Source organism: Saccopteryx bilineata, chromosome 3 (genome assembly GCF_036850765.1).
Source record: "Saccopteryx bilineata isolate mSacBil1 chromosome 3, mSacBil1_pri_phased_curated, whole genome shotgun sequence".
Classification (NCBI taxonomy): Eukaryota; Metazoa; Chordata; class Mammalia; order Chiroptera; family Emballonuridae; genus Saccopteryx; species Saccopteryx bilineata.
Window position 1 is genome coordinate 307,240,102 of NC_089492.1, and position 15,768 is coordinate 307,255,869.

A 15,768-nucleotide genomic window follows, 5' to 3' on the forward strand; every position below is an offset into this window, starting at 1 on the left:
CAGGTGAGCAACAGTGGTAGCTCGGAGCTGGGTGGGGAAAGCGCAAAGGAGGATGTCTTCTGAACCCTGGGCTGGGTCTAGCGCCTCCTCTGGGCTCCAGAAGTCTCCGCCTTGGCCAGGAAAGGGAGTGCAGTCGACCGCACCGAGCTTGGGCAGTGGGAATGCGAAGGAGTCAGGCCCGGCCGCTGAGTCCAAAGCGGGTCAGCAGGGACACCGGCTGCTACGGCACTTTCACCTGGAGGGCCGCCGGGAGACAGGCATTGGGGGATCACGGAGAGGAGTGCCATCTCCGCAGGGATGCCTATTGGAATGCGCGGGAGGGAAATATGGAGGCCATCAAATCCTACACGGTAGCGCGACAAAGGGCCGGGACTAGCCCGCCGCGGGAAGGGACACCTGAGCTCAGTCTGTGCTGGTGGAAGGTCCAAGCTCCCGGAAAACGCGGAAGTAGTTAAATGAACTACGACTCCCAGAAGGCTTTGGATTTACCCGCCTACGACCCCCAGATGCCCGTGAGGCGGTTCTGCCCCCTACGCTTACTGCTCTCGGACAGGAGCTTTGTGGTGACGTCACGCGCGGTGCCCGACGCTCTCTGAATGCTGCAGGCCCGTCTGGGCCACTTCCCATATGCGCCTGCGCAGAAGCTGAAGCAGTGTCTTAATTTTTCTGTGCTGCTGCGTCCCGTGTCCCAGTGCAGTTAATTCCAAAGATGGACGGGATGGTTTTCAGATTCCGTGCTTTCTTGGGAGCAGTAAAGAGTTTGTGGTGCGGACGGAGAGGTTTCCGACTGGGGTGCGAAAGGGAGAGGTAGCGCGTGCGCTGGGCACGTTCCGGGGGGCCACAGGCTGGGCCTTGGCGCGCCCCCTCAGCAGGGCAGTTGGGTGCGTGCGCGGGGCTTGTAGGTTCGGGTTTGCGGTTCACGTGCTTCGGTTTGGGGCGTGCCTCCGGTTAGTAGTAACGCGCTGGCGTGGTTTCGTCATCAGTGTGCACGCCTTCTGCCTGGCCGAGTTAAAGGCAGAACTAGATATCAAGGGCAGGTGAGACCCGTGAAACGGAGGGCTCCTCGGGGCACAGGCCCCCGCAAAGCCTTTCCTGGTCTAAAGTGGCAGCCTCCTTCCAGCCCCCAGACTGCGCGTTCTCCTACGTGGTATTTTCTGAGTTCTTCTGGTGTCTCTCCCTGTGAGTCCGTTGACAGGATTGAGAGTGAAGGTTGGTGGGGGGCATCTTTTGTAAGGATTGAATCCTGGTCATCAGAATTATTCATTTGTTAATCATTTCCCGAGGCTTCCTCTGAGCCAGGCCCCGTCTTGTCTTGTGAGACACGGGTGTATCGGCCCGATTGGGGAGATAGGAAAAGTAAAGCTTAAAGGGGAGGCATTGGAGAGGGGCTGCGGGAGGCCAGAGGTTACAGGTGCTGCTCACCATGATCTGGGGGCCGGGGATGGGGGGACGGCACTTAATGAGCGGTCAGCTTGTGCCTCACACTGCTTGGCACTTCCCACGCACCATCCTATGTTCCTCATCTGGGAAGTGGGGATGACAATAATAGTACCTACTCGCAGGGTGTTTGTGAAGATAAATGAGTTCACATGGAAAGTGTTTTTTTGACCAAACAGTCAACTTCCATTATCTTCATCTCATTTAGTTCTCATAATCAGGGAAGGCTTCCTTTTCTCGGCCAGGCCCAAGTTTTCCTTTAAAGCAGGCAGTGAGGTGTGGGTTTCAGAAACTCAAGCAATTTACAGACAGACCAAGTCAGTTCTCGGTGAGTTTTTCCCCCGAGAGAACTTTTGGCAGTGTCTAGGAACACTTGGTGCTCACAAACAGGGGGCGAGGAGAAAGATGTGATTGGTATGTGGTAGGTAGAGGCCAGGGGTTCCACTAATCACTGTGCAGGAGAGCCCTCCCATAATAGAGTTATCCAGCTAAAAACAGTGATAGTGACAAGGTTGGGGAACCCTGGCCTAATGGTATTCTGCTGTACCTTGGTTTTCTATCCCAACACTAGTGTTCAAATCCAGGTGTTTCTGTGTTTTAGTCTTCTGCTTTCAGAGTTTCTTTAAATATGTAAGCAGATCTCAGTGTGACTCACTTACTTTTGAGTGAGAAGTTAGTAAAAAGAAGGTTAACTTCAAATTGGGCATCAGTGATGAAAAGAGGATGTGAAAACCAGCCTGGCCGAGTTACTAAGCCCTCAGTTGTATGACCTTGAGTAAGTAAGTGGCTTAACCTTTCTGGGCTTCAGAGTCCTCTGTCCAGTCTATCATGGCAATTGTTGGGAGGGCCAAATGAGTTAATATATGTAAAGAGTTGAGACCAGTGCCATGGGAGAGTGGGGGATGGGCAGTGTTTTGCTTTTTTATCTCAGTTATTTGGGGTGGCAATAATTGGCGGTGCTGAGAGCTGGACCAGTTCCTCTTGTCCTTAGTGGCCACCTTCATCAGCCAGCTGGCACAGTTTGGGCACAGGTTTCTCATGGATGCTTTGCAGACATTTTGCTTTTCATTTGTGGCAACACAATATTTGAGGAGGAAAGACTATGTGTTGATGCCACGGGCTTCTGGAGAGGGCAGATGATCGTCTGCAGTTTCTCAGTTAAAGGTCAAGTTCCTCAGTCTGCCCCCGATGACTTTCTAGACTCATCTTTCACTACAGAGCCACCACAGTCCCTGCATTGGCCAACTAAATAACTTTCTGCAGGAGTCTGCACCTGCTGTCTCCGCCTCCTGTGAAGACTCCCGCCCTCACTCCTCCCCAACACACTGATTCCAGTGTGAATGTGGGACTCCAGCATCAGTGGGCACAAGGCCTGGTATGGAGCAGGCAGGGTGTTCAAGGCCCTGCCTGAGCTGCTCCTCGCTTACATCTCATCTCCTCTTGTTACCTGCACCCCACTGAACACAAAGCTTAGGCAGGAAGCTAGCTGTGGGATGTGGTAGGATAGAGGTGCCTGGTTCAGATCCTGGGACTACTGTCCTAGTTGTGTAACTGGACAAGTTACATTTCCTCACCCATAAGGTAGAGGTAATAATAGTATAGCCCTGATAAGGTTAGAGCAGCTGACCCCCAGAGGACTATTGACAGAGACAATTTTGGTTGTCACTGCTGGGTTTGGAGGTACTGGTATCCAGGAGATAGAGGCTAGGAATATTACTACATCTCTAACACACAGGACATCCCCCACAGCAAAGAATTAACCTTCCCAAAATGTCAGTGCTAAGGTTGAATGCTTGGACCTCTTGGGCCATAGTAAGTGCTCTGTAGATGTTAGTTACCATTACCACTGCTACTTAAGCACACCAATCTCTCTGGTACCTCCATCTCTCTGCCAAATGCCCTCCCCCCACTTGGCATGGGGGATAAATACCTACTCACCCTTCAGTACCTAACCAGAAGACCCCTCTTTGGGGAAGCCTTCCCTGACCTCTCCCACCCTTGTCCCCCAAGATATTCTCAACCTGGTAGTGGAAGGAAGGGAAGGCACCCACACATGTAAGCCAGGGAACAAATTGAGGCTCTTACACCTGACTGACTTTGGGCAGGTGATTTCTCTCTGTGCCTCTGTACCCTTATCTATGAGATCAAAGGGTAGTTTTGAATATGAAATGAACCAGCACTGGGCAAATGTTTGATTAATGTCAGAACTCCTTTTGTATTATTAGTCAATGAAACCTAAAAGCTTAGAGTTGGTTCACATTGGGGGAAATTGCTAAATAATGTTTTAAAATAAGATTTGCTATGGAAAGAATAGGATCTAGCAAAATTATCACCAAGAGACTTAAGAAGAAAATGATGTTATGTGCTATTTATGTGAGAACCACATGTGCCAACTGAAGGTTCAGAAAGTGAGAAAGCTGAGGAGGGAGCAGAACCTGAAAGCAGAAGGAAGTAGAATTGGTGGTGGGAGGTGATGAAAAAAGAGCTGGTTACACTGGGGAACAAAATTTTTGTTGCATCCACAAAAACACTTGTTCTTACCTAATTCGAGTGTGCTGATCCCAAATCTGACATTCGTTTTTCTCTGTAAAATACAGGGTTTTTTGCAATTCAAGATTTTAGATTTTCATCTTATAAAATTTTCAACGTTTAGTTTAACATAATGAAGTAGAATGTCTTCTTGGGCATCATCTTTGTGAAAATATAATTTATATAATGCAGTAAATACACTAATACACTAAAAGATATGATTGCATCAGAATTTGTCTAAAATTTTGAAATAGAACATATTAAAACACTTATTTTAATCATAAAACTTGCGCAAAACTTATTTAAATTCTGTTCAGGCAAAAATTTGCATTTATAGCTCTTGCGTTTGTGTACTTGTTGAGGACAGTCTTGTTTGATACTTCAGCAGTAGTCTGCTCATCACTAACAGTTCCAAGATTTTCAGGAAACTTATCAAGGTGACTGTTTAGGAAGTGAATCTTAACACTCATGTTACATCCAATGTTGCGGAAAGCCAACAGCATCCTTTGAACCAGAAGTTCATACTTTTCTGCTTTATTGATGCCAAGGAAGTTCTTTGTAACTGCCACAAAAGACTGCCATGCTGCTTTCTCCTCCTTATTCATCTTCCTGGCAAATTCTTCATCACGTATGAGGGTTCGAATTTAAGGTCCATCGAATACAGCTTTTATCTTCTCAAAAGACAAAGCAAGAAAAGCAGAAATAATATGTTGAAAGCATTCACTTTCTCTAGTCAAAGCCTGAACAAACTGCTTTATTAAGCCAAGTTTGATGTGAAGAAGGGGAAAAATGACCCTGTCTCGATTAACTACAGGTTCATTCACAATATTTTGCATCCCTACTTCCAGAGCTTCACATTTCAGCCACTTCTGTGTCCAGTGTTTCTCCTGAGCTCGGCTGTCCCACAAACACAGAAAGCAAGGATACTTCGTGAAACCTCTCTGTTGTCCTAGCAGGAAATTTACCATTTTAAGATCCACACAAATGATCCAGTTATGCTTCTCATACTTCAGAAAGTTGAGGACAATTTTTATGTCATTATGATCTTCTCACAGATGAGTTGAATAACCAATCAGAACCACTGCATAAACATTAGCATTGTGTAGGAGAACACATTTCAGACTCCATTTAGAGCTGTCAAGAAATAGCCGCCATTCTGTTGGGCTGTAAGTGGTAACACCTAGCTGGCTGAGAAGACTACTGATATAATGACAGTAAAAAAAAGTGTATGTCTTCAGAAAAAAAAGTCCACAAAAATTTGTTCAGGCTTCCTGAAATGGGATACTTTAGCTGACTGGTGAAGTATATTCTTTTCTTGAAGCCTGGAGGCTAATAACTCAGCTGCTTTCTTTGATAGGCCCAAATCTCTTACTAAGTCATTCAATTCAAGTTGGCTAAACTGCTGAGGGGTTAATGACTGCTTGGCATCAGAAGAAAACCCTTCAGATTCTACAACCATTTCCTCATGCATCTTATCAAAATACACTTGATCACCATGTTCACTTTCTTCATCCTTAGAAGAAATAAAGCCACTGAAAACTGAAACCAGGAGTGTCTCAGAGTGTGGGATAGGTTGTATTGCTGAAGGAATATTAGGATATGCGATCATATGCCGTTTTTTCTTGATGATGCCCTTTGTATGAATCAGACAGAAATAACAGTCACTGCATGGTTCATGCCACACCATGGCAATACCAAAAGGCATTCCTTTACGTTTTCCTTTTGTCCAGTCACGAAGCATTTCCTCACAATTATGACACACAATATGAGGAGCCCAATTCTTGTCTTGATCACCAAGGGGAACTTGAAAATAGGCAATGTACGCACATGTCACAAATGATGAAATATTGCACTATTGACGTTGAAGTGTGTAACAGCCACATATATAACAGAAGGTGTCAGGACTATTCTTACATTTACGCCTACTCAAAGAAGCCATGATTCAATCTTAAAATAAGGGTATTTTTATCAGATAATAATTAAAAACAACTACAATTATGTAAAAGTGATGTTTGTAAAACATTATTGCCTTGTGGTTATGTTTAATCCAAGAGTCCTTGCCCTTTATTTAACTCCAATTTAAAAACCAATGCATGCCATTAACTGTAACAAAAATAAATTAAAATTGCATGAAAACTAGAGCATGCACGAAAAAACTGACTTCAGATTTGGAATCAGCAATGCAGAGATATATAGAAAAAGTTCTAAAATCTCATGCAACAGAAAATGGGGGAAAAAAATTGTTCCCAGTGTTATCTATTGCCGCATCATAATGAGTCAGCCTGAAACGTAGTGTTTTTAAGTATTCGTTAACTCTCAAAGGTCATGTGTGTCAGGAGTGTTGGGTAGGGCTCAGCTGGGTGGTTGTAGTCCACATCTTTTACCCAGTGAGATGTTGCTAGAGCTTCAACAGTAAGGAGTGAATATGGCAGGAGCTGACTGGGCATTTCGCTCTCCTTATGCAATCTCTCCACAATAGCTCAGGCTTTCTTTCAGCATGGTGGCCTAAAGCTTACATGGTGGCTGACAGCTTCAAAAGTAAGTATTTGTATAAACAAGGCAGAAGCCAAATGGCCTCTAATGATCTAGCCTCAAAAGCCTCATAACATCAGTTCTTCCATACTCCATTCATTAAAACAGTCAGAAAAATCCCACCTGACTTATAGGTGTGGGGATAGAGACACATCTCTTACTAGAACTAATGTCAATGTCACATTGTAAGAGGGACATGTTGGGTAAAAGACATTGTTGTGGGCATCTCTGGAAAAAATGTGGTCCATCACAAAAAGAGAGGAGGCACAACTAGGGGTGAGTGGGTGGGTGATGGAGCCCTCAGTGATAGGGGGAACTGAGAAGGGACAATATGCTGAGGTGTAGGGAAAGTGGGCAGCCTGAGAACCACCCAGGAGGAGACATGTAGGAGGCTCATTGGGCTTGGGGCTGAAGAGGCAGCTTTGGGACCATTGGGGTCCACAGAAAGAAAAGCAGTAGGAGATGATGAGTTTGCTGAGGGGGGAAGAGAGAAACATGGGAGCTGGGAAAGAGGAGGGAAGAATCAAAGGAGGTGGTATTGAGAGGTGAAGGGAAAGCCAGGAGGACAGGGCACTTTTGAGCCAACAGAGGAAGCTCAGAGTCCTTTGTGCTGGTGTATTAGTTTCCAATGCTGCCATGACTAAGTACCACATACAGGGTGACTTAAAATAGCAGAGATTTATTCTTTCGCAGGTCTGGAGGCCAAAAGTCCAAAATCAAGGAGTGGCCAGGGTTGGTTCCTCCTGGATGTTCTGAGGGAGAAACTATCATATTCTTCTCTTCTAACTTCTGGTGGTTGCTGGCAGTCCTCAACATTTCTTGGCTTGTAGGCACATCACTTTATTTTATGCCTCCGTGGTTGCCTCCTCTCTGGGGCTTCACATGTTCTTATAAAGACACCCTTCATTGGATTTAGGGACCACCCTAATCCAGTATGACCGTATTTTAACCAAATATGTCTGTGAAGACCTTATTTTCAAATAAACCACATTCCAAAGACAGGAATTTGAGGATGGGGAATAATTCAACCCAATTAAGCTGGGTTTTAGGGTTTCCGGAGTAGGTCCTTGATCATTTCTAGCCTCTCCCTCTCTCAGGTGGCCCCTTGAAGGTGATGATCCCAGAGAACCTGACAATGGAGCAGGTGGTGGGAAAGAACCCCCTGGTGGACCTGGGAGGCCAATACCAGCCACCTGACTGCCAGACATGGCACCACACAGCAGTAGTGATGCCCTATGGCAGGCAAGTCCAGCACCTCCAGCACCAGCTCTTCCACCTGCACCCCTTCCTGCAGCGCCAGCAACTGCACTATGCCATATACGTGTTGAACCAGGTGTGGCAGGAATGGAGTGGGGCAAGGGCAAGGGGCAGAGTACTCTGAGCATAGAACTGAAGATGTCGCTCTAAGCTGAGTGTATGGGTCAGAGTATCTGATGGGCTGGATTTATGAGTCTAGAAGATCTTCAATTGGGAGAAATCAGAGTCAAGGGCTACAGGTTTAGTCTTGACTGGCTGAATTTGGGATCAGCCTGAATGGCTGTCCCCGGGAAAGACTTCATTTCACTAAATCTGGGCCTGAGGCCAGGGCTGGCCAGATTGGGCAATAAAGCTATGGGGTACATTAAAAGGGTTTGGGATCAATTAGATGCTTGTTTGAATTCTGGCCTTGTTCATTACTATGTGTGTGGTCTGAGTGTTGAACCAATCATCCATCCATCCATCCACCCATCCACTCAACCATTCACCCATCCATCCATCCATCCATCCACCCACCCATCCCACTGTTACTCAGAATAACTATGTATAAACTTGTGGAACTTACCCTCTGTGCCAGGTTTTCTCATTCATCAGACAAGAATGATAACACCCACATCACTGGGTTTTGGGAAAAATTAATTGACTTAATGAGTGTATAGCAGTGACGCCAATGCCTGGCACATAGTAGGTGCTCAATAAGTGGTGTGATGATGATGGTGATTTCAATGATTGCGATTATGGTTTCAATGGTGATGATTCTGGTAATTATGGTGATACTTAGGATGCTGCTGCTGCTGATGACAGTGATGATAATGGTGGTGCAGTGGTGGTAGTGAGGATGATTGTGTTCATGGTGGTGATGGTAACAGTGATGATGGAGGTGAGGGGATTATGTGCTGAAGATAATGCAGATAGTGATAATGATGCCAATAATGGACATGATGATAATAAGTGATGATGTAATGGTTGAGGTGATGGTGATAAAGAAGATGATGAAGATAGAACAAGAAGAGAAAGAGGAGAGGCAAAATTTATCATGTTCCTGGCCATCAGACATAGTCATTGTCTAGTTGGAGCAGAAACATACAGAGACCCAGGTGGTCCCTAATCACTCCTAACCTCTGCTTGCCTCAGATGGCCTCTTGAAGGTGATGGTCCTTGAGAAACTTGAAGATGGCCTCGGAGGGAGAGCTGAGAGGCTGAAGCTACTGACTCTGCCTAGGATGGGGATGGGGCCCAAGAAAAGTTTCCCAAGGGAGGTAACCTTTGGATTGCACCTCCCTGGGTAAGTGTGCATTTTCCAGCTCCACAGTGGGAATAAGAAGGGGTTCCAGGCACTTGAGAAGGTGAGAGAGGATGGGCCTGTTAGGTGGGATAACGCTGCTGTGTACTGGTGAGGACAGCACTGAGCATCTCTGTCCAGCCAGGTGAACAACACCGCCTTCAACCGGGGCAAACTCCGCAATGTGGGGTTCTGGGAGGCCATGCAAGAGGAGGACTGAGACTGTGACTTCTTCCACAATGTGAACCTACTTCCAGAAGATGACTGCAACCTCTACATCTGTGACATCTTCCCTACCCTTGTGTCCATGGCCATTGACAAGTTCAACTATAAGTAGGTGGAGGGAGGGGGAATGTTGGCCAGGTCCTGCTCTTCCTAGGATCTTGCCCTGTCTGTACCTCCCAGACCCTGATCCCTGGAGAGGAGGGAAGGATCATGGGGCCTGGGAAGGACCTCGCAGACAGTGAAGAATCTTCCTCTTGGATATGGTGTCAAGTATAAGTGGAATTGGTTATTTTGAGGAAGTCAGGACACAATAAAGTGGTAGGCAGACAGGTTATTAACTGAGGTCAGAGGATGGGAATGAGAGAGAGCAAGGACCATCAATGGGGTCACAAGATGGGAGTGGATATGCCAGGGTCAAGTGAGGGACCATCTCAAGGGCCAGGGGAAAGGCTACCCTAGGATCAGGCAAGGGGACATCCTAGGGGTTACAGGAGAAGTTATCATAGGGGTAAGTGGAGAAGAGCTAACCTAGAAATTTACCTTGGAGTTCCTGACTAGAAAAGGGCCAGGGCCCATTACCTGAAATTTCTTGTGCTTCCAACTCTCTCTGCCTCTCCAGGCTGCCCTATCGAGGCTACCTTGGAGGGGTATTTGCCCTGCGCCCAATTCACTACTTGAGGATAAACGGCTTCCCCAACACATACTGGGGCTGGGATTATGAGGACGAAGACATCGCTGCCAGGTGAGGGCCCTAATCCAGGGAGAATAGCACCAGGGGTGGCAGGTCCCTCCCTCCATGTGGGAGGAACACAGGCCACCCTGGCCTGAGAGGGTGGGCTCGGCATAGAGATCCTACCAGAGGAGACAGGCATTGGGCCTCCCTGCTCTCTACCCTCTAAGGCTGAAACTAAGTGGGATGCTGCTCTCACGCCCGCATCTGCTCTTTGGCCACTACCACATGCTGGAGGAGGGGCTGGACCCCAGCCACAAGCAGAGTCGCCACAGGTGAGTCAGGGTTGGAATAGGGTTGCCAATCCTGGGTCATCTCTGAGCTCTGGGCTTATATGTCTGTTGCACACACACCCCACCCCCCTTTCCCCACGAATCCTGGCTTCCTAGCCCAGATCCGATGCAAGTGGCAACACGATGGCACAAAGTCTCTAGGCTACAGGCTGCTCTCCAAGAAGCTGCAGCTCCTCTATACCAACCTCACTGTGGACATCAATGTCTCAGCCCCAGAAGTCCTAGCACCAAACTGAGGGGTATCTGTAGGCTGGAATGGAATGGAACCTGTGATATGGGCTGCTGGGAACCCCTCCCACCTCTCCCCTGGTTTATTAAAGGATTGTTTATTTTACCAGGTTCTTCTCTCTGTCATCCCTAATCCGCACCTTTTCATTTCCATTCATTCATTCATCCATCCATTCATTCAGGGGACCCTCTCAGGCTCACCACGTGCTGGTTTGCTCCACCCAGTTCCAAGTACTTAACACCCACCCACCTACTTCTCATGCAGACTCATGGGGTAGGCACTATTTATAATCTTCCTTTTGAAAACCAGGACAGATGAATTTGACTTGCCCCATTGATAATCTAGTACAGGAACCTGGTTCCTGGGCCTGTCCACTTAAAGATTATGCTGTTCTGCTTTTTATAACAAAAAAGGAGTAGGAGGAAATAGTGAATAAAATGTGAGGAAGCTTGTATAAATTACTGCATGTCCACATGGTAGAATACCATGTAGTCTTTGAACAGCTGTCTTGTTTGAAAAGAACAAGAGGCACACACGTATGTCTATGAAAGAAGAGAGTTCCTGCATAGGTCTAATACATGATTATGAGCACAGAAATCAGTGTGCATGGGTAATAAATGCTAGCAGACTCTTGTAAAGGGCCGGAGAGTAAATATTTCTGGCTTGTAGGGTAACATGGTCTTTGCTTCAATGACTTAACTCTGCTACTGGGGCACAAACACAGTCACAGAGAATAAGCAGATGAATATGAATGTATTCCAATAAAACTTTATTGAAAAAACAAGTGGCAGACCAGATCTACCTGATGGCCAGTTCGCTGACTCCCGATATGTTGAGAAGCCTGTATAACCAGTTTATACACTGGTTACCTATGAGTCTCATCACTAATGGAGGGGGAATGAAAAGAGGATGGAGCTGAGCTAATCCTAAATGAAGAGGAAAACTACAGAATGACCAGTATACATTTTAGTCACATTTATGCATTTATCAAAGTGTACATTCTCTTGTCTATACACATAAATGAATAGTTGTTGACTGTGCAACCTCAGGACATAAATATCAATGGGGATTAACTTTAATAAACAATTATATTACATTCTTTAAAAAACTGTATAATCTATCCACTCCTCCTGTTATACAGTTAGTTCTGTAGCAAACACTACAGAACTGAGAGTGTATTGACCTGATTGTATAAATATATGTATATGAATATACATACAGATACATAATATTGTTTGGCATTCAGTTTGCTGGCATTTTTAAATATTGAGCACATTAAATAGGATTATCATTAATATGATTTCCCACAATCTTTCCTATAAAGAATCTGGTAACAATCTGTCTTTTATCCCTTTCTACAGAAACACTTTTCTCAATACATTAGCCAAAATTTCTCCCTCAGATGAATTTTATTGTTATAAGTAGTACAAATATGGACAACTCCACTTATTCTTAAATGTTCTTTTCCAAATCATTCCCTCACATAAAATGTGTAACTTTGTGCTATGCAATGCATATCTAGAGTTTTTCTGAAGCATGAATTCTATAATGTGCAATTAAATCTGACTTTTAAGAGAGATTTTTCTTAAAGAAATTTGGAGAGTTTGTTTCATTTATAAATATATGAATTTGTACTAGGTGACTGATTTCTAGGTAAAGCCTTTCACAGATCTAACTGCTTTTGTAAGATCTGCCTCTGGTATGAGTTGTTTAGTGTTTATTAAAATTTGATCTATTGTTGAAGACCTTCCCACATTTAGTATAATACGTACATAGAGTCTCTCTCCTGTGTGAATTCAATGATGCTCTTTGAGTTGTGGTTTCTTACTGAAGGATTTCCCAAAGTCACAGCATTCATAAGGTTTTTCCCCAGTATGAATTTGATGATGTATATTGAGTTGTGACTTTGAAATGGAAGATTTCGCACAGCTGTGGCACTGATAAGGTTTCTCTCCTCTGAATTCTCTGATGTGTAATCAACTTTGACTTCTGGATGAAGGCATTCCCACATGCGTAACGGCCAAAAAGTTCTCTCTCTAGTGAGTCATCTAATGTGTATAGAAGTTTGACCTACCATTGAAAGCCTTCCCACATTCAGTGCATACATAGGTGTCACGAACTAGTGCAGCTAGTAATTCCATGTCCCGAGTGGGAACAGTGTGGAATGAAGAAAATAGGCTTGAAGAAATAAAAGGATGGGTTCGGGATGGCCCTGTAAAGCTGATAGCAAAAACAGTGCACCCCAAAACTGCATCTTGCTTTATTTATAGGGCAAAGTGGGCCATTAGCAAATCAATGAGATCTCTGATTACAATTTCCAAGGCAACCCAAGAATTTTACCAAGTGCAGAAAACCCCCACTAATACTTAACATCTTAAGCTTACACAAAACAGATAGAAGAAACTTGCCTCAAATCATTTTGGGGAACATGGGGGGCAGGATGAGCAAATACAGCACCACAGCTTAACAGCCTTTTGCAAACTAACCAGACAAGTGAGGTGGGGGGTTGGGCAGACTGTCAGTTTACAGCCAATTCCACACACTTCTGTACCCCCAAAATCTAAACTCTAAAAACCTTGTTGATTTTTCGGTCCCCAACATATCCCCCTTTTCTATTTTTTAACTTCAATTTGTGTGCTGTGATTTATACTCATCTGATTTCCCATGTTCCAGTTTGGAGGCAGACTGGAAAAATATAAACAAAATTAAAATAGCCAATGCTAACAGATATCAAAACAAATGTCTTAATACAATGAAGGGATTAAAGCCTTTTAGATTATCAAGCAAATTCTTAGCTAATACAACGGGATCTAAAACAGAATCTTTGCAATTTTCAATGTCCTTAACATGTTAATATAATTTCACCAAGTCCATGTTGACACTATCACTGCTCCACATTATTTGTAAATGCAATCCAACCCCATTTCAGTCTGAGAACTGTCCCAAAGAGCAGTCACACACATTCAGAAGTCCGCAAGGCATTGGAATTGTCACATTCCCACACTTTGCAGCTAGTGTCCAAATCCCAATGACCACTGTTTCTACCTGGCAATGACTCAGGTAGACTGAAAGGGCCATCTGTAGCAGGTATGGAGATAGAGCTTCCGTTTTCCTTAACATGGAGAGATGAAGCCCGGGGGCCTTTCCCTGGAGCTCTGCAGCCATGGGGTGGTGAGGAGAACCTTGGGATACATTATGCTGGGTGGTAGAGGTAAATTCGTAGCAGAAGTGGGCAAAAAGGAGAAAGGCTTTGATACTATGTATTTAACAAGGCAGTGGATCCATGGCAAACGGTGAAGGAGATAAGACCATCAACACTCACAACAGAGACCTTCGAGGGCCAAGTAGAACCCGAATATTCAGGTAAGGCAGAGTAAGTGGCCCTCATGTCTATAAGAAATGAGATCAGCTTACCTGCTACTTGGAAGAAATACCCTAGGCTCATCCACGGTGACATGAGATGGGGCCGATGGCCCTCGCTCTTCAGTGGCAAGTTCCAGCAGGCTGGGCAAGATTAGGTCACAGGTGGCTGAAGTAGGGTTGGAAGAGCCCTTGGAGGAGTGAGGGGGCAGCCTACCTTCCAGTGTCCCTTTTTCCACAGCAAGGGCATGGCCCTGGCAGAGGCCAAAAAGCCAGGCAGGCTTTAGCCCAATTACCTTCCTTTCCACTCTTGAAGCAGGGCCCTGATGGAGTCTTATGAGGCCCCTTAGGGGCGTTGGAGCCTTTAAGGGCATATGCCAAGAGTTGGTATCTTGCCTAATCTCTTTGGGCTCTGTCTGCCCTTTCCTGTTCCTCTCAGTCATTACAGACCTTAAAAGCCATGCTCAGAAGATCTCGCTGAGGGGTTTGAGGATCCTCCTTTGCCTATATAAACGTTTTCCATATATCTAGAGCCGACTGGAAAAAGACAGGACAGCATTATCAGCTGGATCAAATGAAGGAGGGTAAGAATTTATAGGAGAAAGAGGTTTGAAGTGTGCTAACTCGTACAGTTGGAGGGGCCCTGTACATCAGCATTCAAAAAACATTTTTTTAAGTAAAAAGTGATAAAGAAGATTTGTAGGAGTTCCAGGATATGACACCCCCCTTTTAAAAATTTTCTATAATTGACCTTTAAGCATTTGCTGGGCATACTTTATAATGCCTTGAACCTGAGGATTGTAAGGAAATACCTGTCCTTGGGTTAATTTCAAAAGTTTGACAAAATATAGTAAATGCTTTTCCAAGTAACATTCCAACACTTTTAAAAACATTTCTACCCCATTAATTAACAGGCAATCTAGAGAGCACATAAGGCTGAAAAAATCTAGTATAACTTTCATTATCTTCCCATTGTAAAAAACTTACACCTTTGTTAGGCAGAGCCACCCTGCCCAAGCCTCGAAAGCTTGCAGTTTGCAGCACCATGGTGACTGTTTCATGAGTGAGTAACTAATGTTGCTTAGCAATAACAGATGCATCAGCTCAACCAAATTAGTAAGTCTTTAGGATCCACATTACATTTTATTTAAATTTAAATGAGCGCTCTTTACAAGTTCCAATTTAAAAAAATGTAGGGATGAAACCATTTTATTTTTTCAATATTAGAGCTGGCATTTCCAATTTTTGCATGCAGGAACTTAATTCAGACCTTAAAAACAGACAACATTAAACAAAGACTGAATACAAACAAGAATCAGGCAAACTAGACAAACCAGAGCGAAACCCGGGATTTCAGAGCACAACTCTATTAGAAAGATGTCTGCCTGATTTTAGGGCATTTTCTGAGGGGGACAAAAGAAGACTAAACAAAATTCTTTTGAAAAAAATCTTGGGGCAGCCACATGAAATTTTGTCTAGCCACATCCAAACAGGCATCCTCCCCCCAGTTTCCAGGCAAAGAATAGGAAAGAAACAAAATGATAGTTCATAGGATTGTAGCTAAAACATTAAAGAAAATCAGACAAGAAAAAGCCATAATTTTCCTAATACATAAGTCTTCTATCCATTCTCAAATTCCAATAGCTACTGCAACTGGCAGTTTAGATTGATTATGCTGAGATTTTTCTACCTCAATTTTAGCTGAGCTACAAAACTTAGTTAATGGGGGCAGGGAAGGCTTTATTGTCCGTTTCCCTGAATCACCTGCCCTTCAGCAGTATACTTAGATTTACAATCATTCACCCAATGTTTCCCTTTCCTACAGCATGGGCAGAGGTCTGGAGCCTTAAGAGCTGGCCACTCTTGAAAGGGAGGCTGAGACTGACATCCGGGG

At 44.7% G+C, this 15,768-nt stretch overlaps 1 protein-coding gene across 1 annotated transcript; it reads left to right on the plus strand.

Annotated features, from left to right (window-relative positions):
- Positions 1 to 997: 997 nt before the first annotated feature.
- Positions 998 to 10,619, plus strand: LOC136332081 (beta-1,4-galactosyltransferase 3-like). The gene is made up of 6 exons (XM_066271343.1): positions 998 to 1,209; positions 8,890 to 9,040; positions 9,179 to 9,370; positions 9,882 to 10,004; positions 10,163 to 10,267; positions 10,387 to 10,619. The coding sequence occupies exons 3-6, from the start codon at positions 9,345 to 9,347 to the stop codon at positions 10,424 to 10,426; spliced, it is 294 nt and encodes a 97-aa protein (XP_066127440.1). The 5' UTR covers positions 998 to 1,209; positions 8,890 to 9,040; positions 9,179 to 9,344; the 3' UTR covers positions 10,427 to 10,619.
- Positions 10,620 to 15,768: the final 5,149 nt, after the last annotated feature.